We start from the raw sequence: 25,726 nt of genomic DNA on the forward strand, positions 1-25,726 counted from the left end.
TATGTGTGTCAGTTCTATTTCTAGTATATATTGTATATATGTTGTATATGTTGTGTTCTATTCTACTAAGGCTTATGTCTGGAATTGCTGTATACTAGTAGTAGTTCCCGATTGTCTTATGTCAGCTGGGCAATATCTGCAGGCAGGATGTTTCCGATGGTTAAGTGAGAAGTACTATAGTTTTATAGTCTGGTGGGCAACAACTGTAGGCAGTGTGTTCAGATGATAAATATATATATATATATATATATATATATATATATACTTTATCTCTTTATGAATCTCTATAATCCAGTGACCCTTGCTGTCACAGAGTCTTTATGCACATCCTCCTTCTCGTCTTTCCATCATCATGGATACCTCAAATTAATGAATGTAATATCAGGATGGTTGGACACTATAAATACAGATTATCAGTGGGTTGGAACGTACTCACCAAAATGGCTTCTGCTGGTCCCCCTGGTGGTCGGTTCGTACTCCGTGCGTGTGGGAATGAGGAAAAAATTATGTGGAAAGTAGTACTGAGGAAGCTAGGATTAACAAGCTATTATTTAATAAAAATAAAATTGCATCAAACAAATGCTGCTGGTGTAATTTAGTCTCTATTGAGAAAAGTCAATAAAGGGTAACGTCCTGGTAGAACCAACGCGTTTCGTCCCGTTGGGACTTTTTCATTGAATGACACAGATGCATGCACAGATCATGCATCTGTGTGTAAAAAGCTTGTAAAGTGTTAATTTTTTTTTTTTTAAATGACGTGGGACCCCCCCTTAAAAGCACAACCAGCACCGGACTTTTCAGAGACGGTCCTGGTTGTGTAAATATGGAGGACAATAGACATATGGGTCCCCTGTATTCTCCAAAACTAGCAACGGGCTCTTTCTAGCAGGGGTGTTATCAATGGTGAGAACCGTTCTTTGGCGGAGGCTCACGCTCACCTCTCTCAGCCAATGAATGCTCATCCCAGGCATTTTTAAGAGAAATGCCGCGGCTGAGCTCAGTGAGCTGTCATTTGGTAAGTACCGTTCTTAGAGGATGTTACTTATGTTCGTGGGTTGGAACTTGACATTTTTTTTTTTTTAAGAAGACGTGGATGCCTACATGGACAAGAGGACGTGTCCAGGGATTGTTGGTGAGTATGTGGGAGTGTAATAAAGTTATACTTTCACGGTGTGTGTGTCTTGTGTTTATTTTAATATTTATTTTACTGGTGAACTAGAGGCACCTACAGGCCCTTAATGCCCCGCATGCTGGTACTTGTGGTTCTCCAAGTACCAGCATGCGGAGGAGGCTTGCTGGGACCTGTAGTTCTACTGTAAAAGACAATGTGTATAAAATTAGATATAACAACAATCAACCCAGCACTCACTGGCAAAGGGTGCCGGGGATAGCCCAGGCCTGGGTGCCCCGTGAGGGGGAACCCCATTATTGGGGGGGTCTTCACCTCCCCAGGAATCCCTGGCCTGAGCTGACTAGCGGTCGGGTATAATGCCTTGGCCAGGGGACTCAGTGAAAGGGTTTTCCTGGCTGTGGCTAGAAAGACCCCTACGTCTACGCCCCCGTATTTCCAAAAACAGGATCGGCTTGCTGTGCCCAGTGGTGATTGTGCAAAATATGGTGGACTCCTATGTCTCTTTGTCTCCCGTATTTACACAACCAGGACTGACTATGAAAAGTCTGGTGCTGGTTGTGCTTTTTACAAGCTTTTTTACACACAGATCCATGCACAGATATCACTGATCTGTGCATGGATCTGTGTCACTCACACCTGCTCATGCTAAAAATTCCACCATGAAGCAGGGCTATTATTTTGGGGATATGAAGATTGATTTTGTGTTCTATTTGGACATGGGCATTCAAAATCGAACCAAATCGAATTCGATTTGGAAAAGGCTTGAATTGAATTGTAGTAAATGTGGGATTCTTGACAGGGATTTCTACATTCGATTTGATTCGATTTGAGGGGAGCTAAATCGAACATAAAATCGAAATTTGATAAATATACCCCTAGATCTCAAACCAGTAGATCACCCTAGGGATGTGAGGGAAAAGGATATTTGCAGCAACTGCAGAATTCTTTAAAATGGGTCAGAATCTCTAAGGAATGTTTCCAGCACCTTGATGAAGGCATGCCATGAAGAATTCAGTAAATGGAGCCCATATAAGAGAATGCAAGAAATAAGGAGAACCTAAGAACAGATCGAACAATAAGTTAAAGGAGACCAGCATAATATTGTCAGTCAGTGGCTGAAGTGGGGGTAAGGCTACGCAGTGTGTGTGTGCGTGCGCCAAAGGCGTGCACCAAAAAAAATGGGCATGACCGCGCATCACGAGGGGCATGGCAGTGTGTCATGAGGCATAGACTTTGCATTAAAAAAAAAACGCACACATTGGGGGCAATTCAATTAAACATGATGTGAATAGCACCGGGAAGGAGTGCCTGGAGCTATTCAATTGTTTAATCCGCGCCCGGAAGTCGGGAGATGCCAGTTGGCATGCCTTAAGCCAGGTGTTTAAGTGCGCTAACCGGAATTTTCCACCTAAAGTGCTGGTTCCAATGCTGTCGGCACTGTGCTAAACTGAAAAACTGCATCACGGCTGGCACTTAAGTTGAATTTCTGCGCACAGGTGTGGCGAGGTGTACAGGGGAGGTGGGGTAAACAAGGGGTGGAGGAGTACACTACAGAGAAAGAATTGAAAGCTAATATTACTCACCGGTTACTGCTCTAACAGCTGAGGAGGAGGCTGTCTGACTCCAACTAGGTGGAGTGGAGAGGGATTTATCCAGAGGAGTGAGGAGGGAAGCAGGGAGAAGTGCAGGAGCCATTGGCACCAACTGTTGTACTAGGGAGGGCTCCAGTAATTAAGAGGCCCCAGAACTAGAAACAAGCTCCAGGGCTCCCTCAGCTAGTCCCACAGTCCCCAGAGGCCAGTGTGAAGGGCTGCAGGGGCGTAGGGAGGGCGTTTCCAGTGGAGCGCAAGCTCCAGGCGCCGAAGGTGTCTGGAGACGCTGCCCACTGTGTACCCAGCAGCTGTCGAAGCTGAAAGCCTGCCGGGCAGAGGCGGGCCGGGTGCCATGTGCCCCCCGGGCCGCAGCGCCATGCGGGCCGCGGGCAGTCTGTGTCTCTGTGATACAGTTGCACCGCACATGTAGCGCTGACTGGACAGAGGCCCTGATTCAGAGCCAGACGCTCTGACAGAGCGCTCGCTCTGAATCAGGGCCGTCCCTCTGAATTTTTAGAGCAGCCTCCTGGCCGCTCGTATAGCTGTGGGTGACCACCCACAGCTATAGCGAGCAGCCAAAAGATGGTCGCGATGGTCAAGAACACCGCGACCATCGGGCTTGCGACGGGACCCTTGTGGTAGGGTCTCGTTGCTGCAAGCCCTGGAGTGCTTTTGGCTCTGTCAGAGCCGAAAGCACTCCCACTGACATCACTTGTGATGTCAGTGGGGCCGGCCCCAGATGGGCTTATTGTATGATGACCCAGACCGTGTTGCTTTGGCTGAGTCCAAGTTGCATGCTCTCAAACAGGGCCAGAAGGCAGCAGAGGATTACTCATCAGAGTTCCGCAGATGGGCTACTGACTCCGGTTGGAACGACTCGGCTTTACGTAGCCAATATTGTGTTGGTCTTTCTGAGGCCATCAAGGATATTCTTGTGGAACATTCACCCTCTGAGTCCTTGGATGACCTCATGCAACAAGCCATAAGGATTGACCGGCGGTTACGGGAACGCAAACGTGAACAAGATCTTCCCGTCAGATCGTCTCGTTCTCCCACTTGGGTTCCATCCTCGGTCACAGAGGAACCTATGCAGATTGGTGCCTCTCGCCTATCGTCAGTAGAGTGACGCAGAAGACGGTTTCTTGGCCTCTGTATGTACTGCGGTGACAAGGGGCACACAGTGAATAACTGTCCACTCAGACCAGTAAAAGACAAGGCCTAAGTGTTCGGGAGAATTTGCACTTAGGCCTGGCATCCATATCCTCCAAAAATTCTATTTTAATCCCAGCAGTCATCCAGCTCGCCATTCCACTTTTTCTACTTCAGCCTTCCTGGATAGCGGGGCAGCCGGCAATTTTATGGATTTTCTTTTCTTCCGCACTCTGGGAGTACAAGCTGTCCCTTTGGAACAAGAAATTCCTATCTGTGGTCTAGAGGGAGGTTTGATCTAATGAGGTCATGTGAAGTTTAAGACACCTCCTCTCCGTTTATCGGTGGGTTCCTTACACTTGGAGACTTTGGACCTCATTCAGAGTCGGTCGTGGCGGCCGCACGGTCGTAAGGGAAAAGGGGCCGGATATGCAAATGATGCACTCGCAAGTTGCGTCCTTAAGATCGGATCGTTAGCTGGCCGACCAAGGGGAGGATGTGGCCGTAAGACAAAAAAATACGCCCCCTTCTCGTTTGTATTACACGTCATCTCCGGGCATATAAAGATTAATCGAGACCATCGGGAACCATCGGAACTGGTCGTAGAGCTTAAGGTTGACCATACCCTTTCTTAAGCTCTACGATCAGGTCAGTGTACAAACCACCCATGTCACGTGTGCCATGACACTACTTTTGTTAATTATACACTCCCATAAAACGCCGTTCGCATAATTAGGCACGCCTGCGTTCGGATCTCCACTCCCCCGTTTTCAAGCACCTTCCCCTGATCCACCCACAAACGCCTCATTCTGTCACTCAAACTACCGACCTGGCTGTGTTCAAGGAGAGAGAAATTTGTGATCGTGGGCCGCTAGTTTGCGCACGCGCATTGCGAACTTTACGCATGCGTAGTTTAGCGAACATCGGTGGCGTTGGTCCGTGCGGCAGCAACGACCGACTCTGAATGAGGTCCTTTGTCTTTTTATCTCCTCCATTGTCCCTTGGCTCCAGTCGTTCTTGGTTTTCCATGGTTTAAGGAACATAATCCGGTGATTGGCAATCCGGTGAGATAATCAGATGGAGTCAGACTTGTCAGAATCGTTGTTTGACCATGCCTATTCGGTCCGTACTTGCTACCGTTGCTGAGACATCTCTAGTGATTCCGCTTCAGTACCGGGATTACGCTGACATTTTCTCCAAAAAACTTGCAGATGTTCTTCATCCACATAGATCTTACGATTGTGCCATCAACTTGATTCCAGACGCCAACTTACCCAAAGGCCGGTTGTATTCCCTTTCTATACCGGAGGACAAAGCTATGAGAGAGTTCATTGAGGATGCCTTGGCTAAAGGATTCATCCGTCCCTCAAAATCACCATTGGGAGCTTTTTTTTTTTTTGTGGGTAAGAAGGATGGATTTCTTCATACCTGTATTGACTACAACAACATTACGGTAAAAAATTCATATCAGTTACCTCTCATTCTGGTACGGTTTGATCAACGGCGTCAGGCTAATATCTTCTCCAAGATTGACCTCCGAGGGGCATACAACCTGATTCGAATCAAAAGTGGAAAACGTCCTTCAGTACTCATTCTGGACACTACGAGTATCTAGTCATGCCGTTTGGCCCCAGCTGTGTTTCAGGACCTGATCAATGACATTCTTTCGGGAGTTTTTGGGGGTGTTCATGGTCGTATATCTAGACGGCATCCTAATTTTTTCCCATTCACTGGATCAACAACATCACCACGTGCGACAGGTTCTCCAAAGCTAAGTTGGAGAAATGTGATTTTTAATGTCACTCGAATTTCTTTTCTGGGGTATACATTCTTGTCCCAGGGATTTTCAATGGATCATGGAAAAGTCGAGGCCATACTTAAGTGGGACCAACCAACTTACCTTAAGGCCATCCAGCGATTCCTCGGCTTTTCTAACTATTACCGCCGATTTATTAAATCGTTTTTCAGCATTGTGGCACCCATTGTTAATCTGACTAAAAAAGGAGCGGATACTTTAAACTGGCCAATTGAGGTGATCCAGTCTTTCAAAACTCTCAAAATTGCTTTCACTCAGGCTCCTGTTCTTCGACATCCTGATCCTGACCTTCCTTTTGTCTTAGAGGTAGATGCCTCTGAAGTAGGAGCTGGAGACGTTTTGTCACAGAAAGACCCCGCAGATAGTAAGTTGCACCCATGTGGATTCTTTTCTCGCACATTTTCCTCTGCCGAATGCAAATTATGATGTAGGAAATCGGGAATTACTAGCTATTAAATGGGCTTTCGAGGACTGGAGACACAGGGCCTGATTCAGAGCCGGACGCTATTTGCGCTCGCTCGTCCAGAAAAAGGCGCCGGATATTTAAATTAACCGTTCGCTCTTTGCGGTCTGTTCACGCCCCCCTGGCCGCTCGCATCATACGTCATGTCCGCTATATATTAGATTAATCGAGTACATCGGACGGCGTATGAACTGCTCGCTATTCTAGTGGTTGGTTTTTCCTACCACAATCATGCGAGCAGTTCTAACTATATAACAACCAAGTGACGTGGTCGATGACGCTGCTTTAGTAATTATGCACACCCTTAAAACGCCCGTTTTGACCTTTAGGCACGCCTGCGTTCGGATCTCCACTCCCCGTTTTCAAGCACCTTCCCCTGTTACCACCCACATACGTCTCATTCTGTCACTCAAAATAGCAGGCATTCGCTATTTAGCGCGCACACGATTTTCGGCCGTACTGACTGGTTCGCGCATGCGTATTAGAATCCCTACGCATGCGCAGTTGTGCGAACATCGGTCGGAACGAACGAGCGGCTCTGAATCAGGCCCACAGGCTGGAGGGGGCCAAACACCAAATTTTAGTTCTTTCTGACCACAAGAACCTGTCCTACATTCAGTCCGCTAAAAGGTTGAATTCCCGGCAAGCACGCTGGGCTTTATTTTTTACGCGGTTCAACTTCCTCATCTCCTTCCGTCCTGGTTCCAAGAACATCAAGGCTGACGCCCTTTCCAGAAGTTTTGGACCTAGTCAACAGATATCCAGGTCAGATGAAGCTATCATTCCTGACTCTTTCTTCCACTGTGCACTCACCCGAAATCTGGCAGATCTCATTCGGCATGTCAATCAGAAGCTCCTCCGGAGAAGCCTTCTGGTCAATTGTTTGTCCCAGAGAAGTTTAGAAGAGCAGTTCTTCTGGATTTTCATGCCTCTCGAGTTGCTGGTCATCCTGGCATCAGTAAGACTTTAGAATTACTCTCCCGCTCTGTGTGGTGGCAGTCTTTGAACAAAGATGTGCATGAATTTGTCTTGGCATGTGAGGTATGTGCCCGTGATAAAACACCTCGGACGACTCCTTCTAGTCTGTTAATTCCACTTTCCATACCGAGGAGACCCTGGACTCAAATTGCCATGGATTTCATCGTTGACCTCCCACTATCTGCTCGATGTTCCGTCCTCTGGACGGTGGTGGACCGGTTTAGCAAAATGGCACACTTCATACCATTGCAAAAACTTCCTTCCGCTAAGGATCTCTCCGGCCTGTTTCTTCAACACATTTTTTGTGTACATGGCATACCGATGGATATTGTGTCAGATCGAGGATCACAATTTGTGGCACAGTTCTGGAGAGTGTTCTTTCTTCAGGTTACCATCCTCAGTCGAATGGACAAACTGTGGGCCTGATTCAGAGCCGCTCGCTCTGACAGAGCGCTCTCTCTGAATCAGGGCTGGGCTTTTTTTTTTTGGAGCGGCCTCGTGGCCGCTCGCATAGCTGTGGGTTATCACCCACAGCTATAGCAAGCGGCCATGATGATGGTCTCAATGGTCAAGACCATCGCGACCATCGGGCTTGCGACAAGAACCTTGTGGTAGGGTCTCGTGAATCGCAAGCCCCAGAGAGGTATCGGCTCTAACAGAGCCGGAAGTTCTCCACTGACATCACTTGTGATGTCAGTGGGGCCGCCCCCAAACGACAGGCGTTTTCATGGGAATGCCTCCATTTGGGCAGCCACCCCTCCCCCCGGCCCGCCCACCTAAGGGGGTGAGCTGTCACTCAACATTGACAGCTCGCCCCCTTTGGTGCGAGACACGGAGCGACGGAGTGCCTGTCGCTAGCCGGGTCTCGCGCATGCGCACGATGGAGCCGTGGAGAAGATCTTTGACTCTAGAATTTCCAGGGTTCGTCTACAATTTTTAGTCCACTGGAAGGGCTATGGTCTGGAGGAACGTTCCTGATACTGCATTACATGCTCCCAGGTTGAGAAGATGCCTCTTTCTGGAGTTTCCAGACAAACCAGGTTCTGGGGGTTCTTCAACGTCGCGTCAAGGGGGGGGGGTACTGTTACAAGTCGCGGTCACGACTTGACACTTTCTGACAGTATGCCCAGACAGGACGGGGTTACTCCAGTTCTTCCTGTTGCTAGGAGATCGGCACGCCTCAGGAAGTGATGTTTTCCACAAGTGCAAACCTGATTGGGACTTCAGCCTATTTATACTCACTGATCTTTTGCACCTGTGCCAACTATAGAGTATCTGTGAGTTCCCTCAGCCTGGCTGCAGAGTCAGGTTGTTCCGGTTCACTGAACTCCCACACGGCTTCCTAACCGCTCTAGTAGCTTCCGTGCTACCACCTATCTCCAAACGGCTTCCTGGCCGCATCTACCAGCTCCCGTGCTGCCATCGTTCACCATACGGCTTCTTAGCCACTCCAAGTAGCTTCCGTGCTACCATCTATCTCCAAACGGCTTCCTAGCCGTATCCAGCAGCTTCCGTGCTGCCATCGTTCACCATACAGCTTCTTAGCCGCTCCAAGCTTCTGTGCTACCATCAGTCTCCTAGCGGCTTCTTAGCTGTATCCAGCAGCTCCCGTGCTGCGAACGTTCATCCTACGGCAATTGCCCCAACATCTGCACCATCGCTGCCAACATCGGCACACTTGCCGCACCATCGGCTCTCAAAGCCTTCATCAAACCATAGACTGTTTATCCACGGCAATTGCCCCAACATCTGCACCATCGCTGCAACATCGGCACACTTGCCGCACCATCGGCTCTCAAAGCCATTATTTAAACCATAAACTGCTTACCTACGGCGACTGCCCCAACATCGGCACCATCGCTACAACATCAGCACAGTTGCTGCACCATCAGCTCTCAGAGCCATTTACTAACCCTAGACTGTTTATCTACGGCTATTGCCACACCATCGGCACAGCTGCCACACCATCGACTCCCAAGCTATTGCCCAAAAAACCAAACTGTACTCTCGCAACATCTTTACCATCGATATACTTACAATCATCAACTGTGTCAGTACTAACGGTACATTCTTTACCTGTTGAATTCCCCTGTATCTCCATGTGAGCCGCTACTACCTCGAGCATAAGTCCAGGCGGCCGCCTAAGTACCAGTGAACATATCCCAGTTCTAAGGGAACAACGGGCGGTTGTTATTGGCAGAAGATCTCGCTAGCCGGGTTCTATGGGGTCTCACATGGAGCAGGCAGTGGGATTCGTAACACTATCTAAATTGAGCTTCCAAATCCATTGTAAACAAAGTAAAAAAAAAAAACAGTTGATATCAATTGTGTCTCTCTGGTGCTCCATGGACGAACGAGATAATATCCATCAACATTGGTGAGTTGCCCCACTGACCCTTCATTGGCACTGTTTAGCTCCGTAACATCGAGGGCTAATTTGAAAGACATTCCTGGCTCATTTTGTTTGCGAATTAAGTTATATTGGGTCAGCAGCCTAAGATCCTGCCAATTTGTAGCAGTACTCGTGGCATCACTAGTAACGCCTATGGTGCCCATTTGCTACATTAATTAAAATAAAAGCGCAAGCATTTACCCAGCCACTGCAGGAGCAACCCATCATCAGAGCAGTGGCATAACCAGGGTATATAGAGCCTAGGGCAAGATGAAAACTGGAGCCCTCCTATGTGCGCGTGCCAAGAAGTGGGCGTGACAACATGCCACAAGGGGTGTGGCCACTAAAATGGGGGCGTGTCAACATTTCTTGTCACTTTGGGAACATTCCATTCCATGTGCACCTTAATGCCCCATTGGTAGTGCTCCTCTTGCAATTCCCACTGTAGTAGTGCCCCTTATGCAATGTCCCCAATAGTAGTGCCCCTTATACAGTGCACCCAGTAGTGATCCCCTCTATGGAGTGCCCCCAGTAGTGGTACCCCCTAGTGCTCCTTATACAGTGCCCGTAGTAGTGGTCCCCCTATGCATTGCCTTCTGTAGTGCCTCTTATACAGTGCCCCCAGTAGTGGTCCCTTCTATGCAGTGCCACCTATGAAGTGCCCAATATATAGTGCCTCTTATACAGTGCCCAAAATAGAGTGCCCCCAGTAGTAGTGCCTTTTACACATAAATACACAGACAGACAAAATTATACTTACTGGAATCCCCGCTCCTGAGCCCACCGCCGTCTGCTTCTCCGGCCTCCTGCTCGGCACTATGGGAGAGACGTCATGACAGTCTCTCCCTTCACCCACTGTGGGAGCCGGAAGGCGGAGCTCATGAGTGAGCTCCAGCCCGGCTCTGGCCGTGGGTGCAGCAGCCAATGAGAGTCTGTCTGACTCTCATTGGCTACTAAAACAAACACATCGCCGCTGGTTAGTACGAGTGTAATACCCAGCGGCAGTGTGTTATTGTGTAGTGTTCTCCGCACTACACGGACTAAAACGAACCACTGACCTGGACTGCGGCTGGCGGTGCACCCCAGCGCCGAAGGCGCCTAGGGCACGATCCCCGCCCGACCCCCCCCCCCCCTAGTTACGCCACTGCATCAGAAACACCTTGCTCAGTGTTCACTCAGTACCCATATCTGTGATTGCTCCATATTAGACGGCACAGCCAAGTGCATATCCCAGTTTCTGCCATTTATTTTGGTTATTAATACCTCCCACATAGGGCTGGATTGGTCCACAGTGGTACAGGGGAAATACCCGGCGGGCCCCATTGCCTGAGGACCCCAACCCCTCTTGTGATGTCAAGTTTTGGACTGTGCACTCAAAGTATACATTGTTACTCTTTAGAGGGTCAGTTACCTGGTAGAGGAGCATGGATTGGTTTGTTTCTACAGAAAATACATCAAGATTTGCCATCCTGCCAATCAAAATGAGCGTTTTTTTTTTTAACAGATCTAATGTTTTCTTGTTTGAAAATAACATTTAAAATATAGCATATTGCAAACTAAGACTGTAGTTGTAAAAATAATGTAAAGTAATCAAAACTTTAGTAATCTAAATGGTAATATTGTGACTAAGTTTACTGACGTGCCCCCTCACCACTAATGGCATGAATTTGGCCTTTGCAAGACATAATGCAGTTTTTATTTAGTTTTAAACACTAGCTGGTCTGTACGGGGGACGAAGCCACTATCATGTGTAATTCATTAAATATATATTAGGGATGTGCAGGCTCGGATAGGTTCGAGTTTGCACGTTGAGTTCGGATTTTTCCCTTCAAAAAAACAGAACTCAGAAAGAGACAAAACGTCATCTTACATGGACGAACATCATCATTCCTGGACTTTTGTCCAGGAATGATGATGTTCGTCCATGTAAGATGACGTTGAGAAGGATTTGCATAAATAATATAACAATAAAAGCTTATGGTAATACTTATAAAAACCCTATGGTAATGCTTATAAAAATCAGACAAAATACTAAAAATATGACTCTAAAATTGTACATAAGAATTAGGTCAATATAGCACAATATTCTGGGTTAAAAATAATATCCCAATGAGCTTCATCTTGCGGTATATAAGGTGTGTAGAGATCAATATGCAATGGGAACACTGTCATTAGAATCTACAACTACCTGCTATTGCATATATCCACAGGGAAATACTTTTTCTTAAATCGGTAAGAAATAAAACGGTTAAAAATAATAACAATACATGTCAATACCGGATAATAAAAACCTTAAAAATATTACATTACTATATTAAAATCGTACTAAAGACGGATATGATAACATAAAATCATATAAAATCATAAAGGAAATCAGTGTGATATTAATAACAAACACTTTGAAGGAAACTACATGATAGTTTTTCATAGGAACCACTTGAGCTCAAAATCTATATTTAACCCGTGGGGTTCCAATGTTTTTACATCATAAATATATTTCATTTCCGCTTTTGCTAAGAATATTTCGATTCACTTAGTACGCCAGTTCCCTTCTACTTTTTTGATGCCTGTAATTAACCTTATTTCATTGACTGAGTTGTTGTGTTTTTCATGAAAATGATTAGAGAGGGCATGGTTCGTTACTCCTCTCCTTATATTGCGCAAGTGTTCACCCCATCTTTCCTTCAGTTTCCTTGAGGTTTTGCCTATATATTGTAAACCACAACTGCATTCAATCAAGTAAATACAATTTTTACTGTTACAGGTCATAAATTCTTGTATGTTAAAATTATTAGAATTAGATTTAGATTCAAACGTTTTCATCTTCGGGTTTTGTTTGGTATGTGTAATGCAGGCTATGCAAGAACCACATCTGTGGAAGCCCTTTGTTTTAATACTTCCAGTTCTTTTTTCCGGTATGGCGCTTTTTACTAGCCTGTTTTTAATATTAGGAGCCCGTCTGTATGTGAAAATTGGTTTCTTGGGTATCACATCCTTTAATATGGGGTCTTGTAGGAGAAGAAACCAATTTTTCCTAATTATATTCTCCATCATTTTATATTGGTCATGAAACGTGGTTGTGAAAGTTTATAGGTCTTTTTTCTTCATTATTTTTTTCTTTAAAGTCAGGAGTTCATTTTGTGGAATACCTTCCATCTCCTTTATAACTTTCTCTATGTTTTCGTTATCATATGCTTTTTTAACAAATTTATTTAGCAAAATATTTGTTTCCTCTAGGAAGTTTTTATCATCCGTGCAATTTCTCCGAATACGTTGAATTTGGCTTTTCAGGATATTCCTTAACCATTTAGGGTGATGGTGACTTTTTATATTAATGTACGAATTGCTGTCTGTGGGTTTATTAACATTTGTTGTCTCTATTCCCTTATCTGTACAATAAATGACTAAATCAAGGAAATTTACTTCTTTTTTACTAATGTTAAAAGTGAGATGGATGTTAAATTCATTATTATTTAGTGTTTCACAGAATTTCTTTAGATCACCTTCATCACCTCTCCAAATGAAAAATATGTAGTCTATGTATCTGATCCACACAATGATATTATCTATAGATGAATTATTTTCCCAAATATTCAAATCCTCCCAAAATGCCATGAATAAATTCGCATACGATAGTGCCACGCGACTTCCCATCGCGGTTCCTTTCCTCTGTATGTAGTATTGTCCATCGAACCAAAAAAAATTATTATTAAGAATAAAATACAATGAATCCTTAATAAAATCAATTTTATCTTCACTAAAATCATTAGGTTTTTCTCTCATTGCGTGTTCTACAGCTTTAATGCCTAATTCATGATTGATAATCGTATATAGTGCTGTGACGTCCGCCGTAATTAAAAAACACTGTTGGGGTATGGGAGTTTGTTTAAGAATTCTAATGGTGTCTATAGTGTCCTTTATGTACGATTTTACCTTTAAAACTTCCGGTTGTAGTTTAAAATCAATAAAATGTGCGAGATTAGAGGTTATAGAATCTGTGCCTGCTATGATGGGCCTTCCCGGGGGGTTTATGGGGTCTCTATGTACTTTTGGCAGTATGTATACTACTGGCAGAACAGGATGTTCTTTAATCAGGTATTCTTTTTCTTGTTTATTTAAAATCCCTTTTTCCTCATATCGAGACTCTAAATTAATAAAACTTTTCTCAATACGTTCTGTCGGGTTTCCCCTTAGTAAAGTGTATGTCTCTCTATCTCTTAATTTTTGGATATCTCCTCATTGTACTTGTCGGTGTCCATAATGACTATCCCCCCCCCCCCCCCCCTTTGTCTGCCGGTTTTGTAGTAATATTTCGTTTTTCTCCAATTCCTGTAGTGCTTTAGATTCCATCTGTGATAATTTATGCTTTGTATTATTATTGGTTCCTAATTTTTAGTGAAGATAAAATTGATTTTATTAAGGATTCATTGGATTTTATTCTTAATAATAATTTTTTTGGTTTGATGGACAGTACTACATACAGAGGAAAGGAACCGCGATGGGAAGTCGCGTGGCACCATCGTATGCGAATTTATTCATGGCATTTTGGGAGGATTTGAATATTTGGGAAAATAATTCATCTATAGATAATATCATTGTGTGGATCAGATACACAGATGACATATTTTTCATTTGGAGAGGTGATGAAGGTGATCTAAAGAAATTCTGTGAAACTAAATAATAATGAATTTAACATCCATCTCACTTTTAACATTAGTAAAAAAGAGGTAAATTTCCTTGATTTAGTCATTTATTGTATAGATAAGGGAATAGAGACAAAAAAATTTTAATAAACCCACAGACAGCAATTCGTACATTAATATAAAAAGTCACCATCACCCTAAATGGTTAAGGAATATCCTGAAAAGCCAAATTCAACGTATTCGGAGAAATTGCACGGATGATAAAAACTTCCTAGAGGAAACAAATATTTTGCTAAATAAATTTGTTAAAAAAGGATATGATAACGAAAACATAGAGAAAGTTATAAAGGAGATGGAAGGTATTCCACAAAATGAACTCCTGACTTATAAAGAAAAAAATAATGAAGAAAAAAGACCTATAACTTTCACAACCACGTTTCATGACCAATATAAAATGATGGAGAATATAATTAGGAAAAATTGGTTTCTTCTCCTACAAGACCCCATATTAAAGGATGTGATACCCAAGAAACCAATTTTCACATACAGACGGGCTCCTAATATTAAAAACAGGCTAGTAAAAAGCGCCATACCGGAAAAAAGAACTGGATTAAAACAAAGGGCTTCCACAGATGTGGTTCTTGCATAGCCTGCATTACACATACCAAACAAAACCCGAAGATGGAAACGTTTGAATCTAAATCTAATTCTAATAATTTTAACATACAAGAATTTATGACCTGTAACAGTAAAAATTGTATTTACTTGATTGAATGCAGTTGTGGTTTACAATATATAGGCAAAACCTCAAGGAAACTGAAGGAAAGATGGGGTGAACACTTGCGCAATATAAGGAGAGGAGTAACGAACCATGCCCTCTCTAATCATTTTCATGAAAAACACAACAACTCAGTCAATGAAATAAGGTTAATTACAGGCATCAAAAAAGTAGAAGGGAACTGGCGTACTAAGTGAATCGAAATATTCTTAGCAAAAGCGGAAATGAAATATATTTATGATGTAAAAACATTGGAACCCCACGGGTTAAATATAGATTTTGAGCTCAAGTGGTTACATGAAAAACTATCATGTAGTTTCCTTCAAAGTGTTTGTTCTTAATATCACACTGATTTCCTTTATGATTTTATATGATTTTATGTTATCATATCCGTCTTTAGTACGATTTTAATATAGTACTGTAATATTTTTAAGGTTTTTATTATCCGGTATTGACATGTATTGTTATTATTTTTAACCGTTTTATTTCTTACCGATTTAAGAAAAAATATTTCCCTGTGGATATATGCAATAGCAGGTAGTTGTAGATTCTAATGACAGTGTTCCCATTGCATATTGATCTCTACACACCTTATATACCGCAAGATGAAGCTCATTGGGATATTATTTTTAACCCAGAATATTGTGCTATATTGACCTAATTCTTATGTACGATTTTAGAGTCATATTGTCATATTTTTAGTATTTTGTCTGATTTTTATAAGCATTACCATAGGGTTTTTATAAGTATTACCATAAGCTTTTATTGTTATATTATTTATGCAAATCCTTCTCATGTGCAGCAAAATTGCAGGCTCTAGTAGCAATGACCAGAATACACCTCACAGACTATTATATGGCACCCATTGGGACATGGATTGAACCCAGATCGCGGTGCTACGCTTATTCAATCAATTTACCAGCGGCATAGTATTGTCAAACTGGCGCTGTATATGTGTAGCACATAGGAGCACCAGGTGATGCGGAAATGCAAGGCTGAACCATTCCTCAGCGTGTGGAACGCATAGTCGCATCACGTGAGGCGGAAGGTAGCACACGTGGAACGCATCACATGACACATCAGGGCGCTTCCGCATTACAGTGTAAGTCACGTGGAACGCTCTATGTAGCGGGGATTAACACTGATCAGCACCTACAGGATGGCAGACAGCTCCATGCCGTTAAGGTAAATTGAATAATAACAATTAACACATTAGGCGGGCTTTCTTATCTTATAAATACTCAGTCACTCCAGTTTTAATGTACACCTTGATAAAGACCCATACTGCGGTTGAAACGCGTTGGTGATTATATATTGGGAAGCGCACACTGACCAGGAAGGTAACGCTCTATAGGGGGAGCACAACAATACCCCTATATGTGTTAAACGTGTACCTTTCTCAAAAGGTCAAAAAAGGTACGCTTCCATTTGTCTATTTTATATATTCTAAATAAAATTTTAAAGATTTTATGCTATGGTGGCAATTCTCTTTCTTATCTTACATGCCACCACGTTAAAGAGAAACCACCTTTAAGGAATATATACGAAGATTCACTGGAGTAGAAAGACCTACGGTGACTGATTATTTTTGAACATTTAGATCTACATTTTTTCACAGTTGGATGGTTTGGCCACCTATATATATCAGTGGATTGTTTTGCACAGTGACATTACAAGTGCTTCATTTTTATGGATTTTGGAGGATTTGGATCTACATTTTTGCACAGTTGGACATTTTGGCCACCTATATATATCAGTGGATTGTTTGCACAGTGACAGTACAAGTGCTTCATTTTTATGGACTTCAATTTTATGGATATTGTGAATATTCTATAAGAGTTATTCCCATTTGGAGCGCATAGGAACATTTCTTTTTGTTGTGACACAGATGAGGTAGACCGGGAGGAAGGAGCATATGTAATAGCGGGGTTAGGTATGAGAGCTGGAAGGCTATGATGAGTAGTGGGTCTTGAGAGTGTTTTTACAGATTTGTGGAGAGTCGGAGAGGGAAACCGTTCCAGAGGTAGGGAGCAGAACAGGCTTGGAGGCAGGAGTGAGAGGTATCAGTTGGCAGAAGAGATGGCATGTAGCAACTGGTGACCAGCTCCGGTCCCAGGACGTCACTTCCGCTGCTCATTACCATACTTAAAAAAACTGGGGTAGTAACACCTGGAGAAATGCGTCAAGGATGGAGAGAATATTCTGCTCAAAGCTCTTTTTTTACCCCTTCACGCTGACCCACTGTCCATTGTGACCACTCGATACGCCGGTGGATTATCTGGGACTCTATTACTCACCACATAGCCTGGCTGCTATACCATATTGGACGGCGGAGCGGGAGCCGAAGTGCAGCAATCAGCGTGCTTTTGCTGACAGATCCAGATCGCTGCCCCTGTGTGATCTGGCTGCTGTGCCATAGATGGCGGAGCCGTAACCAGCTTGCTCCCGCTGACGAGCGGTTGTAACGAGTCTGTGCCAGACACCGCTGTGAGTACATTGTATCATATTCCAGTGTTGGTTACACGCTGGTATCCCTGATTTTAACTGGTGGACTAAGTTGAGTGTTTAAGGCTTACTGGTGCCAGTGATTGTAATAACCAGATATGCCCATATATCCACCAATGTGTGCCAAAATATTCGGGACTTGGAAATAACAGTATAACAATAGGAACTGACCCAAAAGAAGATTGGTTGGAACATACAAATCAATTTAACCTTTTTGGATAAAACCATATAGCTATAACATCCATCATGGATATCTAATTATGCTGGACTGATCCATTATACCTTTATATGGAAAGGGCCTTGTGAAATAAATTCTGCTCACAGAGCTTTAACAGATTAATGCACTATTTTGTATTTATACCTATTTTATTATTGTTATTATGTACTGCATTTTTAAAATATCTTTGTGTGGTTATTCAGACAAGCGCTCTACCTCTATATTTCCATAATATTTGTTATGCTTATGCGGCTACAATGGCAACCAGTGATTAGTCCCGGTTTCAGAACGTCACCTCCTTTGGTTGCACACTGCAAGTCTGTATGCTGTCATTACAGCTGTGCACGCCGGCGTCTGGCTGACATTGTACACAGATTAGTATTTAGCTGATTATGATGCAGGTATTTATGGGTTGTTTTGAGGGTGTATTCTTTGCTCATGATGAAGGTCTCCTTGTAAACACAGATACAGCTGTCGGGCACTACACGCTGGAGACTGACTTGTGACAAATATTGCCATTATGCTGCTACTATATTGATATGTTGCTATTTGATACATGATTTGCACTTTATTGCCACAAGTCTCTCCATGCCCTGACCTATTGTTACCATACTTGCCTACTCTCCTGGCCCCCGGAAAAGTAGACAAGCCTCCCGGATAATCTCGGCATTGTGTAGCGGGGGCAGGACCAAAATGATGTGGTTCCGTGGCCACCTCTTTACCCGGGTAGTATGCACGGCCAAGCCCCACTATGCAGCCTATGCAAGCCCCCTGCTAAGCCGACTTGGCTGCCCCCTCCCAGAGGGGGCTGCCAGAATGTCGGCAAGTATGAGGGTTACAGATATACACTTTATAATCGGATGTTTTTTTGACTTTGGTGGTGGATTAAAATAGGTTTACTTTTTTTTGCATAAAAGGAGGTGCTGGCTCTCCTTGTATGGTACAGTGACATTATATGTGCCCTGCACTCTGTCCTTTAATCGCTGAAGTGTGTACTGCTAGTCTCAAGTATACCTTGTATAAAACAGTGTGGGCTGGTTACCACATGGTGTGTTTAAAATACACCACCAGGCAAATCTCCAGACACTGTCCCGGGATTCTGTCGGGCTCACACACCCTGCCGCTGGACACTGGAAGACAGGCCGCCGCTGGTCGGACCACGTCAGTCATGTGGGGAGAGCCGGGAGTCTGTTGTATTCACGTCACATGGCCCCGCTCTAACGCGTTGCGTCAGAGACTTCGTCAGAGGGCTGGCCTGCATGGCGTGACTTGTTCCTTACAAAGGCCAAGTGAACAAATGGGTGTGAAGATGTTTATCCACACCCTCAACTCTACCTATCAGATTCGGTTCATGTATATCATATGCCGGGTCTCTGAATTGGAGTTTTTGCGCACATGAAGCACGTTTACCTATGAAAGAGGTAGAGCCTTATATATCTCTATATGCCTGCAACATGATGCAAGTAACTGTGGTATCAAAGTACTCATACAGTTGAACCCCAAAATATATATAAATATGAATTATTAATTGCATCACTGACTGAAATATAGATAAAACGTGACTGGGGTGGTGATGGTCTTAATTACAGCTGCCTGGAGCGTCTTCAAGAGTCTCTAGGCACTTCTGCAGTTGTGGGTGCTGACAGGACACTTAGAGCCCTTGTTATGGCTCTGTGTATACATGTGTATAAATATATAATAAGAACATTGTGTCTGTCTATTTGTTCCAAGTTGGCGCAAAAGCTTCTGAACTACTATATATATATATTAATATCACTTATGTATATTTTCAGGTTATAAGGCTTTACTGCGCTACGAAGGTTTTGAAGATGATTCGACACGTAACTACTGGTGTAACCTGGGAACTGTGGACATTCATCCCATAGGATGGTGTGCTGTCAACCGCAAGATCCTTGTGCCTCCTCAGAGTAATATACAATTAATATAAAGTTCTCATATCAACATTAAGTTAATCAATATCTGGGCCCAAAATAACACTGAGTTACAAAGTTTGCATGTTTTCCTTTCAACTGACAACAAATGTGTTATGTTCGCTATTGTTTTTATGTTGCTGTTGGAATTACCCTAAATCTATCGTGCGTGGGTTGTATAGTCCCTCTCCCTCCACCCCCTTCCTCCGGGTGTAGTAGGTATTACCGCCGGACGCATGTTCAAAATCCCGACAGCGGCAGCCTGGCAAGGGTGAAAAGCCCGATCGTCCCTAAAGTAAGTATCGCTAACCTTATCCCTCCCCCCCAACCCTAACCCTCCCTTAGGGGTGCCTAACCCTACCCTTCCCCCCAAGTGCCTAACCCTAATCCCCCCTTACCAGCCGCCTAAACCGAAGTCCCCCGGGGGGTGCCTAACCCTAACCTCCCCCTGGGGGGTGCCTAACCCTAACCCCCTCTTCCCCTAGTCTAACCCTAACCTCCCGGGGGGGTACCTAACCCTAAGTCCCCCCCGGGAGCCCTAAACTATCCCTCCCCCCTGCGGCTGTCCGCGCCCGGCATCACTTCGATCAGGATGCCAGATGTCGGTCTTCCGGCATCTGGTTAATGACAGGCGTCTAGATTTAGACGCCTGTCATTAGTACCACGCCGGGATTAGAACTTCTGGAAGCCGGCAGTTGGGATTTAGACCATCGGCTTCCAAACTACATACCCTTCTCCCCTTGGCTTGATACCTTACTATGTGAACGAAAGGTCCTGGAGCCTCTTCTGACTGGTGGGGTGACTGTCGGGGCCTAAACTGTCATTGCAGGGCCAGCATCCACCATTACACTGATACATAATTTTGCTATTGTACTTTGATCAACCAGAGATCACTGCTCCCCTGCCCAGTCCGCTCTTTCCCCTCCTGTCTATTGATGTTTTGGTCAGTCAGGGAGCAGTGGCGTAAGGGCGTGGCCACTGAAAATGGGTGCGTGTCAACATGACACACCACCATTTCTTGTCACTCTGGGAACATTCCTTTACATTCCATATGCACCCTAGTGCCCTCAGTAGTAGTGCCCTTCTTGAAATCCCACTGTAGTAGTGCCCCTTATGCAATGTCCCCAGCAGCAGTGCCCCATGTAGTAGTGCCCCAGTAGTGTCCCACATACAGTGCCTACAGTAGTGCCCCTTATACAATGCCACCAGTAGTGGTCCCCCCTATACAGTGCCCCTTATGCAGTGCCCCCAGTAGTGGTCCTCCCTATGCAGTGCCCTCCGTGTTGGTGCCCCTGATACAGTGCCCTACAGTAGTGCCCCTTATACAGTGCCCCCCCTATGCATTGCCCACAGTAGTAGTCCCTCTTATGCAGGCCCCCAGTAGTACCCCTTATACAGTGCCCCCAGTAGTGTTCCCCCCCTTATACAGTGCTCCCAGTAGTGGTTCCCTTAAAGCAGTGCCCCCAGTAGTGCCCCTTATTCAGTGTCCCCCTTGTGCAGTGCCCACAGTAGTAGTCCCTCTTATGCCGGCCCCCAGTAGTGCCCCTTATACAGTGCCCCCAGTAGAGTTCCCCCCCTTTGCAGTGCCCCTTATGCAGTGCCCCCAGTAGTGTTCCCCCCTTGTGTAGTGCCCACAGTACTAGTCCCTCTTATGCAGTGCCCCCAGTAGTGTTCCCCCCTTATGCAGTGCCCCCAGTAGTGGTCCCCTTAATGCAGTGCCCCTTATACAGTGTCCCCCTATGCAGTGCCCCCAGTAGTGGTCCCCCATATGCAGTGCCCCCAGTAGTGATGCAGTGCCCCTGGCCAGTAGTGCCCCTTACATTTATAACACAACAAACATACACACACAAAACACTTACCCGAATCCCCGCGCCAGTGGCGGTGTGTGTGAGAGTGTGGTCTACACTGCACTGTCTTTACCGGACCTGGACCGCGCCGCCGGTCTGACGGCGCCCAGAGCACGAGCCCCGGATGAGCCCACCTGGTTAAGCCACTGTCAGGGAGGTATTACATATACATTTGTGGCCCTTGGTGGTACCAAGGGGGGTGGGTTCCACCTGCCACCATCTCTATCTTACATTCACAGCATCTAGGCTGCAGACTTTCCCCCTTCACAGAGGATAAGACTGCTGGTGGGATCTGCTGTAATTGTACACTCACCTGCTGTATGCAGAGATTGATTCTTATTGGAATAATCTATCCACTGAGCGTCATTTTAGATCTTTTGTTTCTTCTTCTTGCTATTGGTGTTGGCAGAAACCCTTGGAACATTCTTTTGTGATTGAGCACAGTTACTAACACACTGCCTGGGTGCTATACATTGTTTTTGATGCCTACTGTGGGCTGTATTTTGCCGTGGTTGTGCCTTCTTTTTTGTGAAAAAAAAAAACATGGGAAAAGGGAAGGGGGTAGGAATTTTGTGTCCCTATATCTCCCCCACCCTGGTGCCTACAGAGATTAGCATCCTTCATTTGAAAGAGGGGAGTCCCCTCTTTCAAACTAGGTGCCTCATAAAAGCCAATGAGTCTGTTCCAGAGGTGACGCTATTGCAGAGCTATTAGCAGAGTTGTAGCAGTGATAAATGGTAGTGTCAGCAACTTTGCCGGTTGTAACAAACACTTCACCATCGGCGCACCATTGTGTTCACCATCAGTACTTGCACCAGCCTGTGGCAGACGCAGTGTCTTTTTCTGAACTGTGGTTAAACATGGCCTCTGTGGCTGCAGCTCTTCGTTAAAGAATGCAGTCACGTTCACTGACACACTCCGGACACTCCCCTAACAGGGTCTTTTTTGCTTTCACCTCCCAGTCTTCTCCCATGGTTTTGCCTTGCTGGTTCTAATGCCAGCTACTACGAACACAACAGCAGACTCCGCATACACTCAGGGGAATGCATGAGTCATAGGGGTTTTAGCTCCGTAGTAAATAATCGCTCAACTGCAGAAACATCAGCACTGCGTCCACCTCTGAATCAGGTCTAATGTCTGGTTATCTGTATGATCACCAGACATTAACCACTGCAAAACAGAAAAATAAGACAATCTCCCCCAACCTGACTTCCATAAATTGAGTAGCGCCAACATTTGAAGGAGTGGAGTCCTTTCTTTCAAATTATGTGATCCATTAGTACAGTAGCTATTTCCTGTCTATCACCTGCGATCACCAGACAATATTATGCTGCACTACGCAAAACATACATTTTCCGTACATGGGTGGGAGGACGCCCATGATTTTAACTGCACTAGTGGGGGCACCCACACATGAAAGATGGAAGTCCCCTCTTTCAACTGATGGGGCCCTTTAGCAGTTTTTTTTTCTGGGGATCACCAAACAATATCACCCATCGCATTAGAATTTATTTTTTCCATAGATGGGGGTAGTGGACTGGTGCCAAAGGAAAAACCATTAATAAATAGTTATAATGAAAGTCATACTACTATTTTATATTTTATTTGTTGTGTTAAAATGAGTACACATACACTGGTGGCCAAAATTGCGGACACATTTTGAAATTTGAATGCTTATAAAAACTGTTACACTTCACGCAGTGCAATGATTCAGATATCAAATGAAATTTAATGCTGAATTCAACACAATAAACAGAGGTCAAATATTTGCATTACAAGGGAAGTTATGCCGTGAAAACAACACTTAGGGTGAAAATCCCTGTGTACTTATGTTACTGTCCTATCAGTATTTTGTTGGGTATCCTTTATTTTTCAAGACCGCAGCACAGCGATGTGATCCAGGATTGTGGTGTGAAGTGAAAATGGTCTTTCGTATGCAGCAATTGAGAGAGAAATTGGTGGGAATGTGACATCAGGAGTACGAAAGTTTTGTTTACTCTATCAGGAAGCACAATCTATACAAAACAAAGAAGGAAAAGGCTGGAAAAAGTGCACAACAGCTGTTGATGATAGGAGAATAAAACAAATTTGTGTCCGGGACAGATGGATGTCATCTGCGACCATTAGCAGTAAACTGAGTGCAACTGGTGTTTTTGTCAGTGCAAGAACAGAACGGAGAAGACTAACGGAGAAGACTAACAGAGGTTGACCTAAAAGGTAGGATTCCCCAAAAAAAGCCATTGCTGAATAAAAAGCAGCAGCAGAAACTAATACAGTGGGCAAAAGAACACATTGCATGGACAGAAGGTCAGTGGAAACAAGTGATATGGGGTGACGAAACTAAGATATCGATATTTGGTAGTGATGGGAGAAAATGTGTGAGACGTCGCATCGGGGAAGAGGTACATCCAGATTTTATTCAAGCGACAACAAAGAATCCTACAAGTGTTATGATCTGGGCATGTATGACCGCAGATGCTGTAGGCTGCCTTTAGGTCATAGATGGCACACTGAACAGTAGAAAGTACATTGACACCATCCTACAACCAAAACTTCTACCTTCTATCAGGGATCTTTTTCCAGATAATGCCCCATTTTTTTTCCAGCAGGATTCAGCTCTCTGCCACATTGCACGGACATGCAAAAAGGGGTTCACGGAGAATGACATACAGGTGCTGGGATGGCTAGGAAACAGCCCAGACCTGAACCCCATAGAACATTTGTGGTTCTGTTTGAAAAAACTGGTACATCTGAGGCGTCCATCCAATAAAAGACAATTAATTGAGGCTATAAATGTCTCATGGCACCACATAAAAGGAAGGAAGAGCTCCAAAACATTGGTTGACTCAATGACACATCGCTGTGCTGCAGTCTTGAAAAATAAAGGATACCCAACGAAATACTGATAGGACAGTAACATCATAAGTACACAGGGATTTTCACCGTAAGTGTTGATTTGACTGCATAACTTCCCTTGTAATGCAAATATTTGACCTCTGTTTATTGTAGTGAATTCAGCATTAAGGGCCTGATTCAGACCCACTCGCGAGCGGCTGTCCTCTCGCAAGTGGGTCGATGTTATGGACTGAGCATGCGCACGACGGAGGGAGCTCCGTCGTGCGCATGCGCCAGACGCGACGAGCGAAGGAAAGTCCTTCGCTCGTTGTGTCCGATCAAAGGGGGCGTGCTGTCAATGTTGATTGACAGCACGCCCCCTTTGGTGGGCGTGCCGGGGGCCGTCAGAAGCCGGCCCACTGACATCACTAGTGATGTCAGTGGGAGTGATTTTGGCTCTGATAGAGCCAAAATCACTCCGGAGCTTGCGGTTAAAAATCTCAACCGCAGGCTCCGGCTCGCAAATTCGATGGTCGCGATGGTCTCGACCATCGCGACCATCACAATGCACGCTCGTATAGCCTGTGGGTGGTGACCCACAGCTATACGAGCGTCCAGGAGGACGCTCCATGAAAATGGAGCCCGGCCCTCACTCAGAGCGTGCGCTCTGCTCAGAGCGTACGGCTCTGAATGAGGGCCTAAGTTTCCTTTCATTTGATATCTGAATCATTGCACTGCGTGAAGTGTAACAGTTTTTATAAGCATTCAAAGTTGAAAAACATTCAAATTTCAAAAAGTGTCCGCAATTTTGGCCACCACTGTATACTAACAAGGCTTTCTGAAAATACAAAGTCCTCTGAAAAAAACATGGTACAATTTGTGTCCTGCATAAAAAAAAACAGTGATATTGATGTTGGAATGTGCACGTGTGCGCAAACATCCTTGTATAAGTATTCCTGTTTCTCTTCCTCACATCGTGCATTCTGCAGGATTGATCAAACTTTATTGTCCTGGGTTTTACTCCTAGCGATTAGTTATGTTATTTCTCTGCTCCAATCACTGGTTATAATTAGAGATGTGCGCCGACCCCCGTGTTTTGGCTTTGGATCTGGATCTCCCCTGGTTTTGGATCTGGATTGGTTTTGCCAAAACCTCACCTCCGTGTTTAGTGTTTTGGATCTGGATTTTTTCTTAAAAAAATAAAAAAAAAACAGCTAAAATCACATAAATGGACCTTTTATTGTTCCTACAGTATTAATAACCTCAATAACATTTATTTCCACTTGTTTCCAGTCAAGTTTGACCACCTCACAGCTCACAATATTGATTTTTTTCATCTAGTTATAGGGCCAAAAGGTTGCATCCAGCTTGCTGGCTCAAAACTGATTGATATAATTATTAATAGAGTTGAGGACTGTACAAAGATGATGATCGTTGAGGATTGAAGA

General features: G+C 44.5%; 1 protein-coding gene across 3 annotated transcripts in view; it reads left to right on the plus strand.

Moving 5' to 3' along the window:
- L3MBTL2 (L3MBTL histone methyl-lysine binding protein 2) overlaps positions 1-25,726 on the plus strand; it is a 197,561-nt gene that overhangs the window by 65,875 nt on the left and 105,960 nt on the right. For 2 of the 3 annotated variants that reach the window (XM_088468106.1, XM_088468107.1), the window contains exon 7: positions 19,459-19,593. The exons of the other annotated variant lie outside the window; for it this stretch is intronic. In XM_088468106.1, the coding sequence (XP_088324232.1) occupies positions 19,459-19,593 (135 nt within the window). The remainder of the gene's footprint in view (positions 1-19,458; positions 19,594-25,726) is intronic. 3 annotated transcript variants of the gene reach the window in all.

Source organism: Taudactylus pleione, unplaced genomic scaffold, assembly GCF_031769625.1.
Source record: "Taudactylus pleione unplaced genomic scaffold, aTauple2 ptg000080l, whole genome shotgun sequence".
In the NCBI taxonomy this organism is placed as follows: Eukaryota; Metazoa; Chordata; class Amphibia; order Anura; family Myobatrachidae; genus Taudactylus; species Taudactylus pleione.